This window comes from Castor canadensis, chromosome 3 (genome assembly GCF_047511655.1).
Source record: "Castor canadensis chromosome 3, mCasCan1.hap1v2, whole genome shotgun sequence".
Taxonomy (NCBI): domain Eukaryota; kingdom Metazoa; phylum Chordata; class Mammalia; order Rodentia; family Castoridae; genus Castor; species Castor canadensis.
This window is the reverse complement of record NC_133388.1, coordinates 14,331,975-14,356,568: the sequence shown is the minus strand read 5'-3', so window position 1 is coordinate 14,356,568 and position 24,594 is coordinate 14,331,975. Positions and strand designations below refer to the sequence as shown.

At 47.5% G+C, this 24,594-nt stretch overlaps 1 protein-coding gene across 5 annotated transcripts in view; it reads right to left on the bottom strand.

Annotated features, from left to right (window-relative positions):
• Clmn (calmin) overlaps positions 1–24,594 on the bottom strand; it is a 94,828-nt gene that overhangs the window by 24,878 nt on the left and 45,356 nt on the right. For all 5 annotated transcript variants that reach the window (XM_020182400.2, XM_020182399.2, XM_074067214.1 and 2 more), the window contains exons 2-4: positions 7,001–7,062; positions 3,412–3,507; positions 1,136–1,219 (exon numbers count right to left, since the gene is read on the bottom strand). In XM_020182400.2, the coding sequence (XP_020037989.2) occupies positions 1,136–1,219; positions 3,412–3,507; positions 7,001–7,062 (242 nt within the window). The remainder of the gene's footprint in view (positions 1–1,135; positions 1,220–3,411; positions 3,508–7,000; positions 7,063–24,594) is intronic.

Below are 24,594 nucleotides of genomic sequence, written 5' to 3'. Positions count from 1 at the left end.
TTGTCAAACCACATGTTGGCTGCGGACTTCTGGGTTTCTTCCTCCTCTAGGCTACAGTATTGAACAGCACTGCTGTGTACTGTGATATGATTTTTTGATTATCACCATCTGAATCCCTGCCCTCTGCCCCCAACTATGTCTGGGACTTTCTCCATTATGTGGCTATTGGGAGGCACAGCCCACTTCCTGTTCAGAAAGTTAAAGTGCCTTCCCACCCACCTTGCACTTGGGATGTGGGTCCAGGCTTTGCAGCCTTGTCCACCATCCTAACCAGAACATGTGAGGCCAGGCTGCCAACACAGCAGAGAGCTTCTTCCCAGGCAATGGGGTGCTGCCCAGATGCAGCAGGGCAGGGAAGAGGGATCAAGCCCACTGAACCCCTCCACAAGGCTCTGTGATCACCACGGTATCCCTGGACCCTACCCTGGACCCTCCAGTCCCACACGTCATTCCATGGGCTATTGGGCATCCTCTCAACAAATTCCTTTTCTGCTGAAATTGGCTAGTGTCAGACTCTGTTACCATGAAGAACCACAAGTGGGTCCCTCTTTGAAGTTTTACTGCCACGTGTCAGGCAAGCTGACAATGGCTTACCACTGAAACCTAGTGGAAGAGGGATTCTGGAATCTCCTTCCCTCTTTGGGATTCCCCTTCCCATTTATGAAGGACATAGAAAACATGCACTGACGTCCAGAAAGTCATACTGAAGAAGGAGCAATGCTGTCATTTTTTTCCCTGGTCCATTTATCCCCACCTTGCCTCCTCTATTTTTCTCATATTGTAAGTTCTAAAAGAAAGCTTTACACTCTGCTCACTGCACTCTTATGCAAAGTAATGAAAAGACAAAAAGGTCAATAAATACCAGAGGTCTGAGAGTCCATCAGATGCTCTGCTGTTTTAGGAACTGAACATCAATGGAGTTCTGGTCCTGATGGGGACAGGTGGGGTGGGCAGGATGCCAGAGGCTGTGTCCCCAACAGATGGATTTTGTGAGCCATCTCTGTCTGATTTAAGCCTAGGTTATCCTGGCCATTTCAGCAGATACCCTTTCCATGCATCTCTTGTGACTAGCACTGAACTTCAGCCTTTTTGTTAAGGACCACTCATGTTTACAAGATGTGCTGCATACACTTACATTGCTATCTTCCAAAAACTTAAGTGCTTTCGCTATGTTGTTCAGCCGAAAAATACGATGCGATGAGGATTTATATTCGTGCAGCTGTAAAACACAACAGAACAAGTCAGGCCAGCTGAGGTGATGCAGATTCTTCAGAATGCCCAGGGTGACGCAAGCCACACTTTTCCCTTTCTTTACCTTTTCCAGATGAGTTTCTGGACAGTTAAGGGTTCATGGCTAACACCCACCTGGATTGCATCCAGACCAGTGCACATGCACCTCAGCATGCACAACTGTAACATCAGGGGCCCTGGAAAGTCAGCCTTATTTACAGTACCTGTGACTTAACTTGCTAGAGTTGGCGAATGGGGGAACCCAAGTGAGTCAGCAAGAGACAAATTTGTCCAGTTTTTCTGTCCGATCCAGCAACTGGCTTGTTAGACTCCGCCCTTCTCCAAGGACTACAGAAACTTGCACTCCTCGCTGAATTGATGCCTTGCTTAGGGCAGCAAGCATCAGCTGTCCCATCGCCACTCACCTGCTAAATCACCCAGAACAGGCCTCCCCAGTGGTTCCAGATGTTTCTGTTTTCTGGCCAAGAGTTTTGCAGACAGTTATCTCAGGGCCAGGGAGAGACACACTGCATCCTGGGAACTCCACCTGCAGCACACCTCTGGGAAGGGCATGGATCAGTTGCACCAGGAGGGAACTGCCAGGCCTGGCTAATGGGGAAGTAGAGCCTGTTCCTAGCTGGGCTCCTGGTTCAAAGATGCCCAGTGGAGACCTAGCAAGGCTACAGATTTTATTGTCCAGTACTCTGGCAACAAAGTGGGGTGTCTGTGCTTTTGGAGCACAGAACAAGGGCTCACAACACACTTTCTCAGGAAGCATTTTGGGAACCATCATGCTTGGCCACTCTGAGATCTGCTAAGAAATTAAATACTATTTGTGTGACCATGGATTTGCCCTTCACAGGAATTCCTTGCCTGACTTTGCACAGTCCCCTCTGAGCAGGGCCAATCAATACCTCCCACTTTGCTGCTGAGAAAGCCAAGGTGAGGAAGGTTAAGGAGTGGGAAAAGATCCAGCTCCATTCCATCTGAGATGTGGGGCTCTTGATTGTACAGTGGTTAAAAGAAGATCTGGAGTGGTCCATGCTGGCTGCGTTATGATTTGATGGTGGTGTGACTCCATCACTGAACCTTTATCTAGGCACAATGGGTCACCATAGCCAAGTCAGACACTTGAGGCTAGAGCAGGATTCTCAATCTTGATATGATGGGTATTTCAGACCAATTCTATTTGCCTTCCTGGGAGATATCTGGCAAGCTTGGGACAGTGTTGGTGGCCATGGAAAGGGTGCACAGGACAGCAATCCATAAGAAAGAGCAATGTGACCTCAATGTCAAGAATGCTGAGGCTGAGACACCCTGCTCTATGTGAAGAGGAGAAAAAGGAGCAATTTGCACATACCAGACTCATGCACCATGGACAGGTTCGGCTAGAGTCCAAAGTAGAATGAATGTCAACAACAGCCAGTGCAGTTCGCTATGGTGATACTTAAAAGAATGTTCTAGAAGTCAGTACTTCTAGTGCTAGCCTCAGTTTGGATAATAGAATTTAGCTGGTAAGAGTCCTTTCTCTTTGCTCTTTCTGCTTCTTAGCTATCATTCTGGTTAATATAATGACTGGTTTGCTAAACTTTAATTTTCTAGTTCTAATTTTTGCCCATCATGGTCTCACTGACCATATATATTTACTTACTAAAATATATTTGCTTTTTAAAAAAGATACTGCTTAGTTTCACATGTTTACATCACTCTTAGTAGCAAAGGAATGTCAACCTCCAACGTTTTCACTTACAGGATTTATGTATGTCCATACACACCTGACGTTATGGTTTGAACCTAAAATGTCCCCCACAGGCTCACATACTAAAGGGTAGGTTGCCAGCCTAGTAGGAGGAAGTTAGGTCATTGGGGGTGTGCCCATGAAGGGGATATTAGGACCCCTGGACCCTTCCTCTCTTTCTTTTTGCTTCCTGGCTCCCATGAGATTAATGACCATTCTTCTCACCATGATGTCTGGCTTCACTTTAGGCCCTATGCCACACAGCCAAGCAACCATGGACTGCAACCTCTGAAAGTATGAACCAAAATGAACCTTTCCTCCTTTAAGTCATTTACCTCAAGTATTTTGTCACAGTGACAAAAGTTAACACCATTATACAGAAATGAAACTGCCATCAATCCTTCCCTTTTTCTTTCTTTCTGATGCCTCTGTGACATACGTACCAGATTTTGCCCGGACAGGACTTCTAACAAAGCCATTAGGATTTTGCCATCTTGTATATCAACAAATAGGTCTGTAACTTCTAGAGGTGGGTCACACTGTGGAGCAGAAAGAAAGGAAGTAGCCAATTAGTGACCTGTGTAATCCATGAAACTATTTCAGAGATGAAGGTTTCAGCCAGCTCTGTCTACAGGCAGAAAAACCACTGAAAGAGGTAGGAGCCATTGCCCTGGCCACATGGCAGGAAAGTTGTAAAAGAGATCCAGCACCAGGGGGCTGATTGAATAAGTGATCTTGGGGACCCTCCTAACCTGAGATCTGAGGCTCCAAGATTCAGTCACATTCATGTTTCTGCTTAAGGTAGAAAGAAATGGCATGTCTTGAACAGCCTTCCATGGAATGAAAGAATTCTGTCACAGCTTGCAGGAAATTACCTAATGCAAGTACTTCACTTCAGACTTGGGGAAACTGAGGCTCAAAGAGGCTGGGTGATGGTTCTAGCATTTGGTCAAGTAGCTCTGGGGTACTGTCTCATCTCTGCACCAGGTCACACTGGCCAAAGACAAGTGCACACAGATCTACACTGTGGCCAGGGTAATCCTGAGTTCTGTTGACTGACCAAGCTTGATACTAACTCCTGTGATGCACCATGGTTGAGACTTCCTACAGTCAAACCTTATGGGGCAGGGTCCAGAAACCTACATTCAGATATACATATATTTTTTGGTGGTACTCAGGTCTGAACTTAGGGCTTCATGCTTGTTTGGCAGGTGCTCTACCACTTGAGCCCAGAAACCTGCATTCTTAATGAGCTCTCAGCCAGCAGGAATTCCCTCTTTACCTTTAGGAGTGTGGCTTTGGCCAGGTGGGAGCAGTTAGTCTGGATGCTCTCTCTACTTTGGCTGGGCCTTCACACTGGAGCCAGGACTAATGTCATGTGGTGTCCCTGGGGCAGAGACACCAGCTAGAGACCTGGGTAAGAAGTCTTGGACACAATGCAACAGTGGCCAGCCACCTTCTCCTCTGGGAAAGCCCCCTTCCTTCCTGTGGCAGCCTTGAAGGCCCGGGTTTTACATTTTATTAGGGAAGGTGGCATTTCCTTACCCTTTAAATGAGTCCCTGTACCCTGTTTAGTGAAAATACAGGGCAATTCCACCTACAGGTGCATAGAAGACGGCTTTGCGTCAAGGGCCACAGCGACTTTCAATCAAAAGGCAAATTATTTTCTTTGCAAACTCTGCAGCTCCTTGGGCACATTCCACGCCTAGCCCAAAGGCATTGGGTTACCATGGCTCTTACGGAAATGTTATTCCTATTAATTCAAGGCAGAAAACGAGAGGTCTGAACAAAACACCCCCTGACAACTAGACTAACAAAATTTCCAGTTACCAGACTGACTGTAGCCAAGCCTGACTCTGGAGTTAAACCTGAAGAATAATTTCCATTAGCCGTTCCTGTAAGAGCTCTGCAGCAGCATCAAACAGGGCTTTGGCCAGGGTCCATCCTGCGGGATGGTAGTGGGGAGAGGTTGAAATTGCTCCAGCGAAAACACTGGCCGACAGAATGTTCCATGGGCTTCAGCAGATTGGTATGGCGAATCAACAGCACCCCTAGGGCTTTCTGCACCATCTACCTCCTTTGGTAAATTAGGGAATTTTCCCAGAAGCCAGAGACTCAGTAAATATTCCTGACAGCCTTCAAATTGCAGTTAAGCCCAATTCACCAAGGAGTTCCTGGGTTTCCTTCCCATGAAAGGTTGTTCTTGAAAGTCTCAGGGCTGGAAACATGGCTGTTAATTTTGCCCTGTTTATTACACATCAGTTTCAGGTGCTGTCGGATTTATCTTCAGAAGGGGTGCTACCCAACCATGCCCACAAAGGGGCAGGAACCGGGCCAGCCGAGGAGAAATGACAAATGCTAACACAGGTTCACGGGGGGGGGGGGGGGTGAGTGAGTGTGGTGGTATTTGTTATATGACCCTCTGTTCTTTTCTGTAATTTTTTTCATTAAAAAAAGAAAGGAAGAAATAGTCCATGGCTCTACATGGTCCCCCACTAGGAATTTCCAGCCACTCTGACAGACATCGGGCATTAATTTAGGAGTTCAGTGAGCTAGGTTTGGGGAACCAATGTAACACTTCTTCTTATGAGCAATGCTGAAAAAGTGTTGAAAGTCAAAGTGGACAAGTGGCAAAGGATTTAAAATGCTTCATGAGTGATAAGTAGTCTTTCACCCCAAGAGTTCAGGATGCTCATGGGTTAAATGACAGTAATGTGCCATTCATTCAGCAGGCGGGACAGAAGTCAGGTGGTCGTGTGGCTGCTTGAGAAATATTCTAGGTGAACTTCAGTCAAGAGCTCTGCTTCCTAAACCCGTATTTATTTTCCTCTGCTTTCTAATCATTTCTGTGATTTCTTCTGGGGGAGTCAATAGTTATTCTTGTACCTTTTAAGAGGAGAGGAGAAGAAAAGAAACATAGTAAATTCCTGTAAAGTGGAGTACAGCCAGCTTCTAAACCAATGAGATGCCGGCTAGGTGTAGTTGGAGAACCAAAAACTGGTGTTTAAGGAGGAAGAGATGAACTTTGCAAAAACAAATCCTAATAAGTCAGTTTTCTTAAAAGGAGAAAAACAAAGTCTCAGTCTGCAGCTCCAGGCAATTCAGGGTGCTCAGAGTCCTGAGTTCCCAGTCCTTGGGGCCCACACTCCTAAGGGCCATGGTTCTGGGGTCCCAACCATGGGATCCACAGTCCTGGGGTCCAGCCTTGTGTGTAAGTAGGGCTTGGATTTCTGCTCTCTCTCCTCCTCCCTCTCCCTCCGAGCTGTTTATCCTCTCACTTCTCCTCTCCTGGCAGCTCCTCCTTTTCTCTGGAGCCGCTTCAGCACTTTGGTACAATGTGTGCATGAGCAGCTTGCAGACACGATGCAACTCAGAATGGCACGGCCACAGAATGTAAGAAAGAAAACAAATGTGGGGACAAAGGACTGCTAAGCTGGATACACAGGAGAAGCCACAGAAAATTCAGGCAAGTCACATGATATTTGGTGCCTCTGCTTCTTCATTCTGGAGGGAGACTGGCATGTGTGTCGTGATAAGCAGCCTGCCTGGTGTAGACTGGAGTGCAGCAGAGGGCGGGCCATACTTCTTACTCATCAACAGCTATGTGATCAACAAGGAACCTGGTTCTCTTAAAAGAGTTCCAGAGCTCTTGTGCAAATAAGTTCAAACGCCTACAAAGGGCTCTTAACAGAGCCCCACAGTGGACGGCAGAATACCCCTAAGTGTTTGAGGTGTAGGGTGACCATTTCTTGTCCATGGAAGCATTGGTGGTGTTCAACATGGATTGTCTCCCACCATCTGCTTATGAAGTCCTACTTAAAGACAGAAATGCCTCTTGTCCAGTTATACTGATAATCCCATTAGGACAGACTATCTTCTCTGTGTTCCCAACACCGAGCGTGGGACCAGCAGTAAGAACGCACTCGTATTTGTTTAAATGAGTAAAAACATCTCCTCCCCACCAGTCTACAGAACTGTCAGCCCAGTTCCAGACGAATCTGTCACTTCACAAACCCCACGGGTCTAACTTACCTTTTCCAGATGTAGATTTATCCATCGAGTAAAAGTCCTCTTCTGCACATTTTCCCTTTCAACTGAAAACCAAGAAACGCCATTAGCCAGGGGGAAAGAAACGGGCAAAATCCTGCCATTTTATTCCCAGGGAGATTCCACGGGGACAGACGATAGACCGTTTTGTAGGGTCTCAGGTAAGAACAGAGCCCTTCCCAGAAGGGAGTTGGCAAGAGTAGAGGTGGCACCCCAAGTTCACTTTCCTCAGCTCAAGCACTGAACCTCTGTGTAACTCACAAATTCAGGCCCTCAGAACAAATTATTTTACACAGTCTACAGCAAGCATTTGGATTCTTGACCTCAGGTTTAGAGGCACTGGGGAGAAAATGCAGACAAATCCCACGAGGCATGGGTGCTGTACAGCCATGGAGTGGTGGAGTTGGGTGTGAGGAGCTCATGTGGGGGACAGGCTGGGGTGGGCCAAGGATTAGGAGTTGGGATGAAGGCTCTGGAATGTGCCAGAGAGTGAGGGAAGGAATGTGACAGCCTTGGGTCAGACAGCCTCATTCCCCAGCTTTTGTGTGGCTTGGGACAGCTGGCTACTCTTCATCTGATCTGCCTGCTGGGGATGAAGAGCTACATCCAGGCTGCCAAAGAATACTGGGGACTCCACTTGCCACATACAACACAGTCCCTGGACAATGGCTGCTAATTTTTCTTTGTAGCCCTTTTTAAAATTTATTTTGAGACAGGGTTTAACTGTATAGCCCAGGGGGCCTCAAACTCGCCATCCTCCCTAGTGCTGCGCAAGTGCAAGGATGCAAACCAGGACTGGACTCTTTGTCCCCAAAGAGCCTCTTGACAAAGAGAGTTCATTGTCAAGGGCACTTCTGTCCACCAATCACATTCCAGGCAGTTTGTTTTTATTAATCTGTAAACCTTACCATACCCCCTGCTAAGGGGAAATCATTATTCTACAGATGCACAAAATGGGGTTCAGAGAGGTTACACTGGCTTGCCCAGGACATCAGCCTGAGACAGGCAGAGCTGGGAATCACCCTCAAGTCTGCCCACCACATCAGACAGTGTCCTGGAGCCAGAGGACCTGGGTTCAGTTCCAGCTCCCTCAACTACAGCAAAGATGAAATAGTTACAGTAGTGAGTTTTTAAAAAAATGCACAGAGCACTTGCCACATGGCAGGCACCGAACTTAACCAATTTAACTGAACTTCATGTGTGTTCACTAATTTAATCCATACTACAGCTCCTGAGACAGACACCATAAAATGTTCAGATGGGACGTCCGGGCACAGGGAGACTTTCAACTTGCCTGAGGTCACACTATCAATGAGGTTATTGTTTCTATTTTACAGGTGAAGAAACTGAGGGGCAAATAATTAATGCACAGCCAAGTTGGAACTGTGTGGGTCCTAAGCTTTCCACACAAACTCTCCTCCCTAACCCTGTGACCTGAGCTGTCTTGGGCCCTTGAAAACCTGGACCATAGTCCCACAGAGGGCCATGGTACCAGCAGCCGAAGCCTGGCACACAGTGGCCTGTGGCAGGTGCCTCCTTGGCTTCAAGCTGCCACACTTCTCAGAAAGCTTCCTTCACTTTTCTGGGTCAGACAACTCCTAAGTTACCAAGCCCCAGATTTCAGCACATTGGAAGAACACATCACAGGTGCCTAAAAAACTATCTCATACTTCTTTAGCAAGAAGAAAATGAGAGCCAATTTAGCTCCTGGAGGAGAAAAAAAAAAAAAAAGGCTACAGTTTTTTTTGTAATGACTATGGTGCTTTTTCCTCTTGGCCTCATTATTAGGTAGATAGTGACACTATAAATCAAATTTTCATTTTGTACCTTTCCATCTTTTTAACTGAAGAGCCCGCAGACAGTAATTATGCACATAACAGCTTTTCTCTCATTTTCTGCCTTTTCTGAAAGGGAAGCTCACTGGCAAGGAGGCATGAGAATTAAAGATCTAATTCCAGTAAACCATGCTTTCCAGGGAGGGAGGGGGAGGAAGAAAGGAGAAGAAGCTGATAGAAATGAGAGGTAGGAAGAAGGAGCACTGTTTGAGACTGGTGAGTCCCAGAGTCCTGGGACTTCCAGAAGCTTGCAGAGTGCCCTGTCCCAAGTCTCAGCATTCCACTCCTGCAGACACAGAACTACCTGGTTCCCAATGGCTGCAGTTTTCCACAGTTTAGGTTCTATTCCCCACCCAATGAACATGAAGGCAACTTCTAATTTTTCACGAGCAGAATAGCATCCCTGTACCTGTATGCTAGTACACCATTCTTTGTGCACAAACAGGAATGTGTTTCTTACCCTTGACAACTAAAAGTACAACTGCTGGGTCTTAGTGGTAGGCACATTTAAAATTTTAATAGCCACTTCCAAATTGCCCTCCCCAAAGGCTGCCCAAGTTTATATTTTCACCCCCACTTGTCTTTAAACAAGTTTATGGGGACTATAAAGTATTTACACACACATTCAAACATGCAGGCTGGTTTCTCCATCTGGCCTCAGAGTTGAGTAGATTCCTTGAAACAGAAGTGTATTTAGCAAAAGCCTTCAAGAGCCTGGGTCAAGGCTGCTAGTTTAACTGCACTTGAGGGTGTAAATGTGGAGTTGGGTGTTTGTTGGTCTACACATGCCTCATCTAGCCATCCAGCCAGCCATTTAATCACCCACCCATATACTTGCCCATCCATCCATTCAACCATCCACTCAGTCACCCATCCATACATTCACCCATCCATCCATCCATCCATCCGCCCAGATAATATTTATGCGGTGATTTCTACTGCTGGAAATTATGTCAGCCTCTATGGCAAAATCAGCAGTGAAGAATTAAACACTGAGGGAATTTGCACTTCAAGAATTCACAGCCAAGTAGGAGAGAGAAGACATTGATGTCACAAGGCACATATGCAAGGAGAAATGAATTAGCAGGAGGTGACTTCACACTTGCAGGGCCCTAAGAGGAGCCCTGTGGGCCACAGAAGCATTCCTGGTGGAGCCCTGCCCTGATTCAAAGCCAGCCTTGGGGTGAATGCCCTCCATTCCTGCCACGACCAGCGGGAAAACCTGAGCATAAATCAGCATTGCAGCACAGTCAACCCACAGGAGGGGAGAGGTGACAAACTGAGGGATGTCAAGGGATGGTGAGACTCAAGCACAAATAGCAGACAAGGCCCAAAGTGAAACAGGGCGCAGAGACCCTATTTTCAGCACCTAAAACTGGGACACACCACTCAATACACAGGAGAGAGTGGGACCGTAAGGACTGGAGCCTGCCCTAGAACATCTCCTTCAGGGTCACACTATAGGATCTTGGGCAAGTGCACAACTTTCAAAACATCTTTGCCTCAGTCTCCCTCACAGGAACACTAGAGAGCCTGGATACAGTCACTCAGAAAGCAGCACTACAGCTGCATCCTCCAGGTTGGTTTCCCCAGTCCCCAGGGTCACACAGAATGCCTTGGACTTGGGGATTTAGCCTGGTGTCTCCACAGAGGGCTGAGGCTCATGCATGGCTTTCTCTTTTTGAAATACCCGCCCCCACTACAGACGTCCCTACTTCTGGCCTGCCAAGACTCCATAAACTTTATATAGTTTCCATAAACCCAATAGCCCCTTTTTTCCTATCACGTTGTAAAGGTGTAGGAAACCATTTCTCTGGAAGGGTCTGGTCTTCTCACCAAGTGGGTGTGGGGCCCAGGACGGGCAGCAATAGAGCAATACCAAGGCTGTAAAATCACCATCCTGGCTCTGCTTGGATGGCAGGCGTGTAGGAGAGCTGGGCAGGGGACTGGGGGGAGCTTGCCAGGCCCAGGACCCCAGGAATGGAGGCAGAAAGCAGCTGGTGTGTGTGTGGGGGGGGGGGGGGGCTAGCCTTCCAGCTCAGTGCCACCCGCCCAAAACTCCAGTTCTGGTTTTGCAAGAACAGACCATTTGAAAATGGGAGGTGGGTCATTCCTCCCTTCTGCAGGCCTCCAGTGGCCAGCTCAGGATCTGGGGACCACAAAGGACACTGGGAGTTCAAATAGATTCATTCACATTTGTGGCATTTTGTCTCTAGGGGCCACATTTTTCCCATATCTACTTCTTGTATACTATTTTCTCTGTAATAGTTCAACTCTTCCCTGCCTAGGGGAAAGGCCTGATGGTTTTACCTGATTATAAAAAAATTACATGCTCATTATAAAAATTATAATAATATAGAAGCATATGAAGAAAACTATGTAAAATCTCTTGAAATTTCATTATGCTAGGAAAAAACACACATGTGTGCACTCACAGATTACACAGCTAACACCCGTGCGTACAATTTCTCTTTTACTATTTTCATCAGCATATGTTAATTGTACAAAGTGAGGTGTGTCTGTGATATTTCCATAATGCAAACAGTGTACTTTGATAATAGTCCCTCTTATCACTTATTTTCTTGCAAAAGTTTTTAATGGGTTTCATAATGGCTTTTTCATACATCAAGCATCCAATTTCAGTGAGATCAACGACAACTCAGTTTCTCAAAGTGTGTCCCATGGATCACTGACATCAAGAGCTACTGGGGGGCGACAGCTAAAATGCTAATCCTGGGCTCCATCATCCAAGATCTGCTGGCTCACATTTTCTGGGGGAGGATCCTGGGAATCCCCATGTTACCGGCTCAGTGGCCGATGACAGTGCAGTTCGAAAACCTGCATCTAGACAGAAGGAGACAATTAGCATAATTTCTTGGTCATCTTCGGGCAGAGCAGAGAACATCCACGGGCATGTCAGCCTGGCATGGGAGAAAGACCCGGCTGTCTGGAGCCAGACGTGGGCTCCACCAAGGCGCCTAAGACTGTCTACTCTCAGGCTTCATTGTCATTTAAGCCAATACAGACAGATGTCAAATGGGGATGGCTTGGGGACACAGTCAAGAAAGCAGTGATGTCTGCAGGGCTCTTCCTGATAATGGGTATCTCAGTAGCTTTGGTCACTGAAATCCTAGGCTGTGAGGAATCTGCTCTCTGACATATATTTGGCTCTGAAGGCCTGCAGATATGGAATCTGCAGGTGATCGGGGTGGGGGGTACAATCTAGAGGGACAGTTGCAATTACTTATTTCCAGCCTCAGAGACTCTGCTTGACAGAAGAAGGGAGACAAAGTAGGGGTGCAGTCCCCTCATCTGGTCAGTCCCACGCTGCCAGCAAGGAGGTGACTTGGGGCACTGGGCTGGGCCACCAGACTAAAGACTCTGAAGTAACCCCCCAGCACCTGCCAGCCGGTGTACCAGTGGACATAAAGCCATTTTCCCTCTCTGCTACCAAAGCAATTGGAGAGGAGGAGACATACGAACTAGGGAGCCAGCCTCATCAATCAGAGCTGGGAAGTTTTAAAAGAGGCAGCTGGTAGAAGCCTTGATTCCTGTTCTATACAAAAGCCATCTCTTTTGTAAGCCTAGGACAGTCTTATAAAACCGACCTGTCTAGTACCATCCATTTTACAGATGCTGAAGTACTATGGTCACTCAGTGGAACACCAGGATTCCAACTTGACCCACCTTGGCTCCAGGTCGGTGCTCTTGTGCCCCACATGGTCGGAAGTCCTCCTGGTGTGCACTCACAAACTCCTTGGCATACCCGGTCTCAGTGTCCCACAACTACCTTCAGGAAGTGCTCCAACCTTCTGGTTTTGTTACCCATTCCACCTGTAGGAACAGCTGGGAATTCCTCAGGTCTGGCACTTAGCCACCATTCCCTACCAAGGTAACTGCTCCCAGGTGACATGTAGCAACGTAAGGGGACATTTTTGATGTGCACAACTGAGGTGGTGCTGCTAGTGTCTCACAGGTGGAGGTCAGGGTGCTTCTCTTAGTTCTACAATGCCCAGGAAACTCCCCCACCCTCAGTGGGTTGCTACCCCAGAATGCTAGCAGGGCCAAAGGTAAAAAGTCCTGTGTAACTGCTTCATGCTGAGGTGGCTGCCAGTCTCAGGCTCTTTCCCATGGAACACAGAGAAGGGGTTCAGGAAACATGAGGGCCCCACCAATGATCCCCCTTTGCATGACCTTGAAAGAGGTCACATCTTTGCCATGGCCTGGGGAATGATGCAAGCTGTGCTTTCTCCCCAAACTTAAGCAACTGGAGTGTGTGTATAGGTAAGTGACAGGGAAAACCAGGAAGGGACAGTTATGCAAAGGCCCCCATGGGGTAAGGCATTCAAAGACCTTAGCATAGGGCTGGGCACATCGCAAGTGCTTAATAAGTGCAGCTGATGCTATTACTGCTCATCTTGGACCAACTATTGAACTTTTCTAGGACTGTCTATCTTTTCTATAAAATAGAGGCAATCCTTCTCTCTGGGTATGGAGAGGATGAAGCCTGTGCAGACCAGGTGCATAAGAGGCACTCAGTAAACAGACTCACCCATGCTTACAGCTCACACTCGAGAATATGCTTGCAGGCCTGAGGCAGCCTTCCTTCATAATCCTTGTAGAGCCAGACTTCTTTTTATAAGTTCACCAGGCAGCCAGGGAGGCTGGGAGCCAGCCCAATCCCCAGGTCAGAGCTTGGGGCAATAGGGAAGGTGAGCCCTACCTGGACATCAGGGTGTGTGTGTGGGTGTGTGTGTGTACACATGTACAGCATGGTCATCTGGGAGACAGGGAGTGGCTATCCTCAGAGATAGTTATTTGAGTGGGAAGACCCCTGCCACTCTCACTGTCTGAAAGGATGGGGAAGGCAAGGTGACAGGAGGCGTCACCCTTTTCAACCTTTACTTCTATTTTGTGCCAGGGTGAGACCCTGGCATTGCACCTGCTCCTGGACCCAGGCACAGTTTTCTATGAAGCACTGCACAGAAAGCCATCCTGGTACCAGGGACCAGAAGAGCCCTTGCTAGTGACAGCCTCTAGGGGCTCCTTCCATGCTCCCCAGTCCAGGACTCTCTCACCTAAGTTTGTATACAGTTGGCTGTCTATCTCTGCAAGCTCCACATTTGAAATTTAACAAACTTTGAATGGCGAATATTTTTTAGAAATCACATCTGTGCTAAACATGCAGAGGCTTTTTCCTTGTCATAATTCCCCAAACAATACAGTAGAACAATTATTTCACAGAGCATCTTCAGAGTATTGGATATTGTAAGTAATCTAGAGATGACTTAACTAGCCAGAGAGTATGTGCAGGCTCTATGCAAATATTGCACACTTAAATGGTTTGAGCATCCATGGATTTTGGTATCCACAGGAGCTCTGGAACCAATGCGGAAGATTCTGAGGGGCAACTGACTGTCTGAGACACCTCCTAAGACACTTCCATGCACTGTCCCAGTCTCGGTCTGAGCTGGCATCTGCCACTATCTAGGAAACTTCTCCTTTTCTCCTTGCCTCAGACCCCCCCACCATGAAGGGCTCACCTGAGCCACCCGACCTCCCTCCCTCTCTTGGGCCACAATGAGGTGGCCTGGCTTGCCCTACTGCTTCTAGATCACAAGATGGCACCTCCTGCCAGCCAAGAGTACACGAGAAGCCAGCCTCTGAGCAACCCCTCAGTGCCCTGACTCCCAGGGAGCCCCTGCCCCTCTGCGAAGAGCCTGTGCCCTACTCTCAGGTGGCCCAACCCCGCTTGGTGGTTTTGCTTCTCTCTCCATCTTTCAACACCTCCCAGAAACACAACCTCATTACATGGTCCCCTGCTGCTTCACTTGAGAAATAAAACTCAGAAACAAATTAAATAGCAATTCCTTTTTAAACAGGAGAGGAGCCAGGCTTCAGGAATAGCAGGCTTACGTCCTTTGGTTCCGACTCCTGGGGGCTACTTCCCCCAGCGGCTCTGGTGGTATTAAAGTCAAGGCCTCCATGTGGTTTTCACCAGCCATGATTTTGTATTTAATTTCCTTTGTTTTTCCTCCTTGAATATTTGCTCTGACCCAAGTTCCTTTTATCAAGTTTTTGGTCATAAAAGGCAAAACCCTCCTTGGGACCACAAGCCAAGAACTACAACAGACAAGGGTGCAGGGCAGTGGCAGGGCAGCCCTGGCAGGGTTCCTGTCACCCTCTCTTGGGCTCCTCTCCTAGGTCCCTCAGCAGGCTGGGCTGAGCCCATGGGCATCAAAGCCAAGAGTAAGCAACCTGCTTGAGCCAGAGCAAACTGGGGGTCTCCCCTACACACACCCACAGAGACTCAAATAAAACTGCCAAGCTCATTCTAACTGGGGACTTAGATCCAATTCTCTCACAGGTCCCAGAGGCCACCAATTAACATACCATGTCCTGCCCTACCGTGCCCCTGCCTCTCAGCTGCTCCAAAACACATAACCCAGGGCTCTATAGAGCTAGTCCCAATTACACACCAAATTAAGTTTTAAGCTATATACATACATACATATGTGTATTTGTGTGTGTGTAAGTGGTGCTTGTAACTCAAATAAAAAAGTAAACCTGCTCTCGTTTTTCCTGAGAGTGATTCTGTCTAACCTCAGCCCTCTGTGATTTACAGCAGATGACGCCAGCCAGCCATAAAAACCTAAGCTGAGGAACAGGGAGTTTAACATTTGCCCAGTTGGGCAGGCCAGGGTGACAGGTCCAATCAAGGCAGACTGCCCTGAAGCGTCTAGCTTTGACAGAGACAGGGATGCTGAGTGCTAACTGTACAAATGACTCACACTCTCACCTGTGATCAGGCACTGATGACTACACTAAGGCATCAATAATAAGACATGCTTGTCATCATCAGCTTCCTTTGCCAGGTTTGAAAAGAAAGGATGGACAGGTAGAAGAAGGAAGACAGGGACACAAAAAAAGGAAGGGAGGGAGGAAGGGAGAGGAAAAGAGGAAGGGAAGGAAAGAAGACAGATATTCTCTTTTTGCATCCCACGAAGACTGCCTTCTGGGCCTCTGATACCATATTCCTGACGGATTAAACTCTCTGCTGAGAACCACAAATTTTGGTGATTTTTTTTTTTCATGCAAATGCTTTCATGAAAGTCCTCTGGCTTCTGAACACTACCTTGAGTAACTTCTAAAGCAATGTTCTCCAAACCATATTCTACAGAGGGCTAGTTCTAAAATTCCTCTTTAGAAAGAAGACTAGTAAGTTTGGAACATACAGAGAACTCTGTCCCCTCACAGCTATTTATGGCAGTATGTTTAAGATATCAATAAGTCTTGCAATAAGGAAATTTGGTTAACTTCATTTGAAGCCAGAGACTTTTTCTGTGTAAAACAAACCATGACGTGCTTGTAGAACCCTGCTTTGGAAACAGATGTTCATTAATGGAGCTGGGGGGAAATATCTACACTAGATCCTCACAGATGGCAAATTAGGCAGCCACACTTCCTGTGGAAGAGACTATCTACTGTGCGTTTACTAGACCCTGGTTCCTTTTACTCTTGGCCACACAGCCGTACTACATTTCCCAGCCTCCCTTGCAGGTGGATGGGGTCACATGACTGAGCTCTGGCCAATGGAATATAGGTGAGTTCCAAGCATGCCACTTCCAGACATGGCTATACAAAGCTCCCACACCATCCTCCTTGCCTTGTGACCACCTTGTGGAGGTGACTCCAAAAACAAAGAGGAGGACAGAACCACAGAAGGAAGGACTCTGGTAACCCTCTTGGCAAGGCTCATCCTGTGAAGGTGCCAAGGACAGCCACTCTGGGGGTGTTGAGCAAGAAGGGAATTTTCTTTTCTTCTTTTTTTTTTTTGGTAGCACTGGGGTTTGAACTTTGGGCTTCTCAATTGCTAGGCAGGCACTCCACTGCCTGAGACATGCCTCCAGTCTTTCTTGCTCTGGGTATTGTTGAGATACAGTCTCACTCTTTCCCCTCTGGGACAGTCTGGACTTTCCTATTTATTCTCCCCACAGTTGCTGGCCACCATGCTCAGTGTATTGTTAAGATACAGTCTCACTCTTTCCCCTCTGGGACAGTCTGGACTTTCCTATTTATTCTCCCCACAGTTGCTGGCCACCATGCTCAGTGGTTTTGGTTTTTTGGTTTTTTTTTTTTTCCCCTGATGAGCTGGGGTCTCACAAACCTTTTATCCAGGCTTGCCTGGAACTGTGTGCAATCCTCCCAATCCCAGGCTCCAGCATAGCCTGGGATGACAGGCATGACACTGTGCCCAGTTATTGGTTGAGATGGGGGTCTTGCAAAGGATTTGCTTGGGCTGGCCTCTAACTATCTAGGATTATAGGCATGAACCATCAGCACATGGCAAGAAGGGAATTTCTGTATCAAGCCCCATTGAGAGGAGGAGAGGAGTCACAGAAGGGAGCCAGTATCTAAAAGACCTGAATATCCACACAACAACCACACACAAGTGATAGTGCCTCTTGTGTGGATGGGGACACTGAGTCTCAGAGCTGGGAAGTGATGCCCAGCAGATGGCGGTCTAGCCTTGTCACTAGGAGCTAGCTTCACAGGGGCACCATGCAGGACTGCTCAAACCCCTTCAAAGTGACCATCTTAAAATGGTTTTTCTGAAGAGCATGTTTCAAATGGGTCAGCTCAGCCATCAGCCGCAGAAGAAGGGTTGGACTGCTAGGCTGTGAACAGAGCTCCACAGCTCCAACAAGAAAAATTACCCTCCACTTCCTGCATTCAGCTATTTTTTTAAAAAGCAGATTAACTACAACCTCACACATGCACGGCCTTGATTTGCATTTTTAAGCACACCTGTCTTTAATCAAGCCTACAGGCCCCCTTCAAGCATCAGTGTTTCAAAGTATGCAAAGACCAATCAAGCTCCAAGACTGTCCAGCCATGGGGCAACTGACTGGTACTGTGCCCAGGAGAACAGGTCCTAGGGGGATGGCAGGTGAGACACACAAACCAGAGCCATACAGGAGACAAGGACAGCAAAAAGACAAGTTGGTTAATATTGGCTTCAAACGAAAGGGACAACATAAAGCCTGAAATTGTCATTTATAGCTTCTACCTGTCAACAAAAAGTGAGACTTTAAAGACTGAAAACTGATGGGGAAAGACAAGATGTGTCACATTCTCTTTGCTGGAAGTGGCACCAAGATTTTATGGCAATTAGCACAAGAGCTATGAGGCTGCCTGACCGGAACTCAGGGAACAGAGCTGTGCCAGTATGACAGATACGAACGCTCACAGGCCACTGATTCCTTTCTGGAAAGAGGTCCTCTCCCTGTCTGTGCTCCCAGGACAGACACTTGCTCACACTGCTTTTCACTCTCACACTGGTGGGGTGACAACCCAGACAGGACACCTAGACCTGAGCATGATAACCTAGATGAAAGAAAGTCAGGAAGGGGCCTGGGACCCAGCTCTGCACTGAGCAACCAAAGGGGCTTCTGATTATCTGTTCTTGAGTGGACAGATCGCTGTGGCTACATCAGTGAAGATCTGATCCTGAACCAAAGTCCCTCATGGTGATGTTCAGGGTGCTGAGCTGCCATGATGGGATTTTGCACCTGGGTTCAGGTACCACAAAGACAAGACAGGCTGTGTAGTGGGTACCACATGCATTCAGCGGCCAAGTCCAGTGCTTGGCCCAGACTCGGGCATCTTGGCACTGGGCTTAAATGAATGACTGTCCCTCAGGGAAAAAGAGGAGCCCTGCCCACTGTGCATGAGGTAACTCCCTGACTCCAACGACATTTTAGTTGGCTTCCTGGCATTGCTAAAGCTGTTGGGTAACTTGGGGCTCACTCTGGGCCCTGTGTTGTGCATTCTACGACCTTTTTTCCAGGCTGGTCACCCCAGCAGCCAGGTATTAGCAAGGTGGTGTGTAACCCCCGGTACAGAGATGTCCTTCCCTTCTGGCTAGTTCTTGTGGTAGTATAGTGGGACCCCAGAAGCCAATGACAAGGTCACTGGATCAAGGTCAGGCCGAGACCCTGCCTTCAGAATTCAGATGGGGGCTCTGGTTCCAGCTAATCCCTGGGATGGAGGCAGGAGTGTGGAAGCCATTTGCTGCCCTGTGAACTGGGTGGTAAAAAGATCAATGAGGAAGGAAGCAAGAGAGGAAGATGAAGATGAGCAATGGCAAGGGAGAGGGAGAAGGTATGCACAGGACACCCGGCCACCCTCTGCCCTTGCATCTGTCGCGCTTGGTACTCAAAGTAAACCCAACTTTTCTGTTTGCTTGTGCACTCGTAGGGATCTGTTGTTCAAAATGAGAAGCATGTAACAGCTTTCTTCAAACAGCAAACTGCAAATGAACAAAGAAAAGGGGAACCTCAAGAGGCCTGGAGACCACCGTCCACTTCAGTGTGGGGCCCTTACCAGATCCCAGTTCAAGCTGTTCAGAAAAGTAATGATAAAATAAATGATGTTTCCTGAGAGTATGAAAACATAACATAAACAAAATTCTAGAAAAACATAAAATGCCAAAATTAGAGCAGGAAGCACAGGGGATTGAAATAAAGCAACAAATTTAAAAAACAACAGCAAAGAGTCCTTACCGGTACATTCCTGATCCAAGGTAAGGTGAAATGTGTTGCAATCTAGCCAGTAACAGAACTAGGTGTCAAGCCCAGCTGGGCCCTGAAGCTTATGCCCCTAACCATTACACAGTACTGCCTGACAGCCTCACACTTGCCCTTGAACCAGATTGTCACCATAGCTCAGCTACAGACTTCCCAGTAAAGCAAGATGGAAACTGTGAGTGGAACTACTCTAAGTCCTTCTAGATTAGGTCACCACCCCCTGCAATGCTGCTGCCTCCAGATCGGTCCTTCTACAGGTGGATGCTTGCCTTCAATGACTGTGTTATCAGCAATTTCAAATATTTCAGTCAGTCCTGCCTCCCTAGCCCACAGCTTCTGCAAGGGAGAATTCTGCGTTCAGTCGACAAAACTAAAAGGGTTTCCTTGTGCAAGCAGGCCTGAAGGTGGGAAGAGCTACACTAGGGGAGGGGACAATTGCTTTTTATTATAAGATTTCCTTTGTGCTTCATTTTGCAACTACATGCACGCCCTTGATAGAAATTTTAAACTGTTTTGTTTGTTTTTTGCAGGGCCTTGTGCTTGCTAGACAAGCACTCTATCACTTGAGTCACATCCCCAGCCCCCCTCCTTTTTTTTTGACACAGTGCCTTATTAACTTTGCCTTTGTTGGCCTCAAACTTCTCCTGCCTTCACCTCCTGAGTAGCTGGAATTATAGGCATGTACCACAATGCCTGGACAGAATTTTTAAATTTTACTTTTAAAAGTATCAACTCGGTGTTCATTGTTTCTTGTCCTCCATACATCTGTGGGGAAATATTTACATCTGTAACATCTGACAAAAGAATTTTCCCTTCATAAAATTGTTACCTAATCTATAATTGGAAAACACAGCAGAAAGAAAAATGTCACATGGATTTAGTTATACTACACAACCATTTCCTTCCATCCTCCTTCTATATGGTGTCTATTTTTTGCTAGCTTTTTTAAAAGCATACTTTGACTATACTGTGTATATAGTGTGGTATTTTCTGCACGGCGGGCTCTGATGACTTCCTACCCTGTATCTTCTCTCACCCTTTCTGAATGGTAGTTCTTGTGGTTAATATTTATCTTCCCTTTCTTCATCACCATATATTGGTTATGTTGGAACTTCCCTTTGACGTTGTAAGCGCAAGCAATTGTTTCTCAGCCTTTTGGCTAAGATCAGGTTTATAAGCCCAAGGAACCAGACATATTCTAACCTGGTGGGGAGCTGGGAGGCTCTTTCATGGTCCTGGACTTAACCATGGCGGCAACAGCAGGATGAAACCCTGTGATTTTCTCCCCAAGGAGGAAGGTGATTAGGTCTGGGTAAGGGAGCAAGAGTACATAGGGATGTTGGGAGTGGAGTGGACTGGTGCATACTCCCTTCCCTGATGTTGCCTCTTCAATATTGATTTCTGCCTTCTTCCTAACTAATAATCCCAATTTCGAGTCAGCAATCTTACTGGTATAAAAACAAGCATTTCCCAGCCTTCCTTGCAGTTAGGGGGAGCCGTGTGACCAAGTTTGGCCAATGACGTGAAAGGAGAATTTAGTTCGTGGGACTTCCCAGAATGCTCTGTTGGGAACAGAGAACACTGGTGTACATCTTTTCCTCTAACCCTCTGCCATCCTGAAATGGAGCTGTGACACTGGAAAACACACTTAACCACTGCTAAGACCTGAGCAAAGAAGTAGCCAATCCCTCCACGGTCTTGCTGGGCTCCAGAACCAGCCAGGCCGCCTACTTTTGGGCTTGAAATGTATGCAATAAATAAATGGTCTTTGAAGGAGGCACTGTAAGTCAGGTTTTTGTTACCTCTAGCTGGATACAATCCTAATAAAGGAGAAATCATCTTGCTATTAGAAACCCATCACCGAACATTAACCAGCCATATCCCCATGCTGGATATTTCGACAAGCTGCAATTGTCTCTTGCTGCCATAAATATTCAGTAATAGACATTTTATTCACACACATCCATGGGTCCTTGCATTTCTCTAACACTTTACAATCTGCAAAATTCTTCCACCTCCACTCTCTCAGGAAGCCAGAGAAAAGTGAGTCAAGACAGGAAGGCTCAGCAGCCCAATTACAGGCACCAGGTGGTCATGACACCCTCTCTCTTTCTGTTTCCCCCACAACATGGGGAGTTCTGCCCAAAAAGCTGATAACTCCAGTGAAGACTGGCTGCCGAGTTGAACTTGAGAAATGCAAACAATGGTCTACCCTGGAGAGCCAGGGAGGGTGTCTTCCAGGTTCCAAACCTCTGTAGACAGACTATTGAAGGTCACCCCGTTAAGCCAGGAAGCCTGTCTCTAACCTCAGGGAGCAAAGAACAAATGAATGTGGGAGATTAAGACGTAAGCGGGGGCTCATAAATGCTGGCTATTGCTTGGGGCCTGGAGAAACACGGAGGGATTGGACAAAAGTCTCAAGATGATGAACCAAATGTTAGTGTGTGGGGTGGGGGGGGCTGAGCAGGTGTGGGAGTGGAAAGGAAAGGACAGGTGGTAGAAAAGGTGGCAATGACCAGGAGATCTTGAAAAGGCATTAGGAGAGACTGAGCCTTAACGACAGAACAGGAAATCTGTTCCAGGGACCCCAGGGAGCCAGGCGTCACCTCTAACCTCTAGATTCCTGTGTGTACTTGTTATTCCCCATGTTGCAGGGTACAAGTATTTGGTGACGTCTGCACTCATGAGTATGCGTGGCGGGGTGGGGGAGGGTTGAAGGACAAAGACAACATCCATCTTAGTCTTTAGATGGTGATGATAAAGCTGCTGCCCACCATCTTGCCATTTGGCCAAGCTTTTGTGCTTCTGTATTTAATATTCGGTTCCTATTTGTGAATGGTGGACCAGTCATTCCAGCCATGAAGTGAATCCCAGATTCTCATGGGCCAACCCTACAAAATCAGAGATGTAGTAAAAGGGACTCATCTCCTAGTCAAGTGGACTTTGCACTCTTTAAAACACATCTGTGCTCCTTACTTGTTCGAGGCAGAATGTCTTTAATTGTATAAACAGAACTCATTCATTACAGGACCTGGAAGACCAGGCATCCAAATCCCAAAGATTGTCGAAGACCCTTGGCTGTGAAACTAGGAACCTAATTTATTAACTTTCGTGCTGTGCTGCACTTGTGAGATGGGTATTATTATCTCTGTTTCACAGATGAGGAAACTGAGACTCAGAGACATAAGGGACCTCAGTGCTGAGGACCATACAGGGAAAAGCAGTTTAATTACTCGCTGCCCTAGTTTTAAGCAGGTGGGCTCTAATTCTTGGAGCAAGCATTGTCACACAGAGGACGTGTGGTCTTTGTCGGCCGACAGCCCCTCCCTTCCCACTCTTCTGTCACTTCTTTCATGAGGAGCAGCTGGGACGCTCTGGGCCTGGGTGTCTTCTGAGACATATTACTTCATCCCACAGGCCCAGGTTCTGAACTCAGGTCCAAGGGCAGACCAAGACCTTGGCTGTCTTCATGCCGGGAAGAGATTTCTGCCCTAGGCCCCTGCAGAGGAGAGGGATTAGTGAGGCAAAGCCTTACTTGATTGAAAAATAACTTCCCTCCAGGCTGAGATCTGGCTTTGCACCTCTTCCGTCCAGCTCTTGCTGAATCTGGCCCCAGCACCCATGGACTCAGGGTGGTCCTTTCTTCTCCAAGGAGCAGGAAATTACCAAAGGAACATGGGGGGTACTGAGCAGGCCATCTGAAGTAGGGCAGCTAGTACTTAATGTTTTTAAAAGCTTAAAAAACAAAGCAGCCAAGTGTGAGGAAGGGGTCAAGAGCAGGCGTTCCAGAGCCAGGTGGCCTGGCGGGTGCCACTTGCTGGTTCTGTGATGGCAGGCAAGTCCCCCATGGTCCTCATCTGCAGGGTGGGATACAACAGTCCACAGTGTCAAGGGGTGGCCATGAAGATCCAACAAGGGCTGGTGTCTACTGAGTGCTTTGAACAGACATGTAGCAGAGCTGGAGAGCTGCTGGCCAGCCCCGGTCCTTCACCTCACCCATCACTTCTACAGTCATCAGTCAAAGCCAGTTCCTGCCAGCAGAAGTTGGCTTTGCTCAAGGAGAAGTCTGGCCTCTGCCCCTGGCTTCTGGAAGGTAATCTATGGCACACTTGATAAGATGTCTCTGTTCAGAAGGCTGGCCACATCGGACCCTACTGTGGGACTAGCCACACCCAAAAGACCAACTGTGTGACTGAGGGTGGAGGGTTTGGGTCACAAAATATTGGTTGACCTGGAGGCTGAGTTCAGCCATGTAGCTGATCAATTCACCTGTCCATCCGTCCATCATGCCTCAGAAATGAAGCCCCAGTAAAACCGGCGTGAGCCTCCCTGCTTGGCAGCCATCTATGCGCACCATCATGTATCAGCTGCAGGAGGACAACACACCTGCCCCATGGGGAAGGGACAGTGGAAGTCCTCTCTTTGGAAAACTCCCCACCGTCTACCCTTCACATCTCTTGCTTTGACTGATTTTAATCAAATCCTCTCTCTGTAATAAACCATAGCTGTGAGTTCATCAGTGCCCAGCAGCTCTACGAGATCTTCTAACAGCACTTGTGAACTGAGGGTGACTTTAGGAACCCTAAACTTACCATGGGTGTTAGGAATGAGGGCATAGCCTGCTAACTCCAGCCCCTTCCCCAACACAACCACACACCCCCAGGCTTCACGTCCACAATGACCCCAAACACTTCAACTAGAAAGAACAAGCAGACAGAGGAAGGGGTTTGTTCCTGCACTAGGTAAAGTGCTTTCCAGATGTGACCTCATGGATGCCTTGGTTTACCATATCTGTAAAATGGGAGCCACAGTGCTTACCTCTTCAGGTTGTGACATGCTCAAGTCTCCTCCAAGTAGGGAATAAGAGCACAGGATTGATACTCTGCCTAGAAACTCTGCACAGTCCTGGTGACTTCACAGGGGCTGAGGTCAGCTTGGGGGTGAGATGGTTCCTCTTTGGAAAAAGGTTTCCTTCTCATGGGAAATGCTATTTGAATATTCACAACTACATATATGGGTGAAGTCTCACTGACAGGCAGGGAGATGTAGACAACCTGACCTAACATTGCCCAGTCACACAGTAAGAATGAGCAGGACACCTGAGCTGCCCAGGCCCAGACTGGCAAGACGCAATGAAATGCCAACCCAGAGGAAT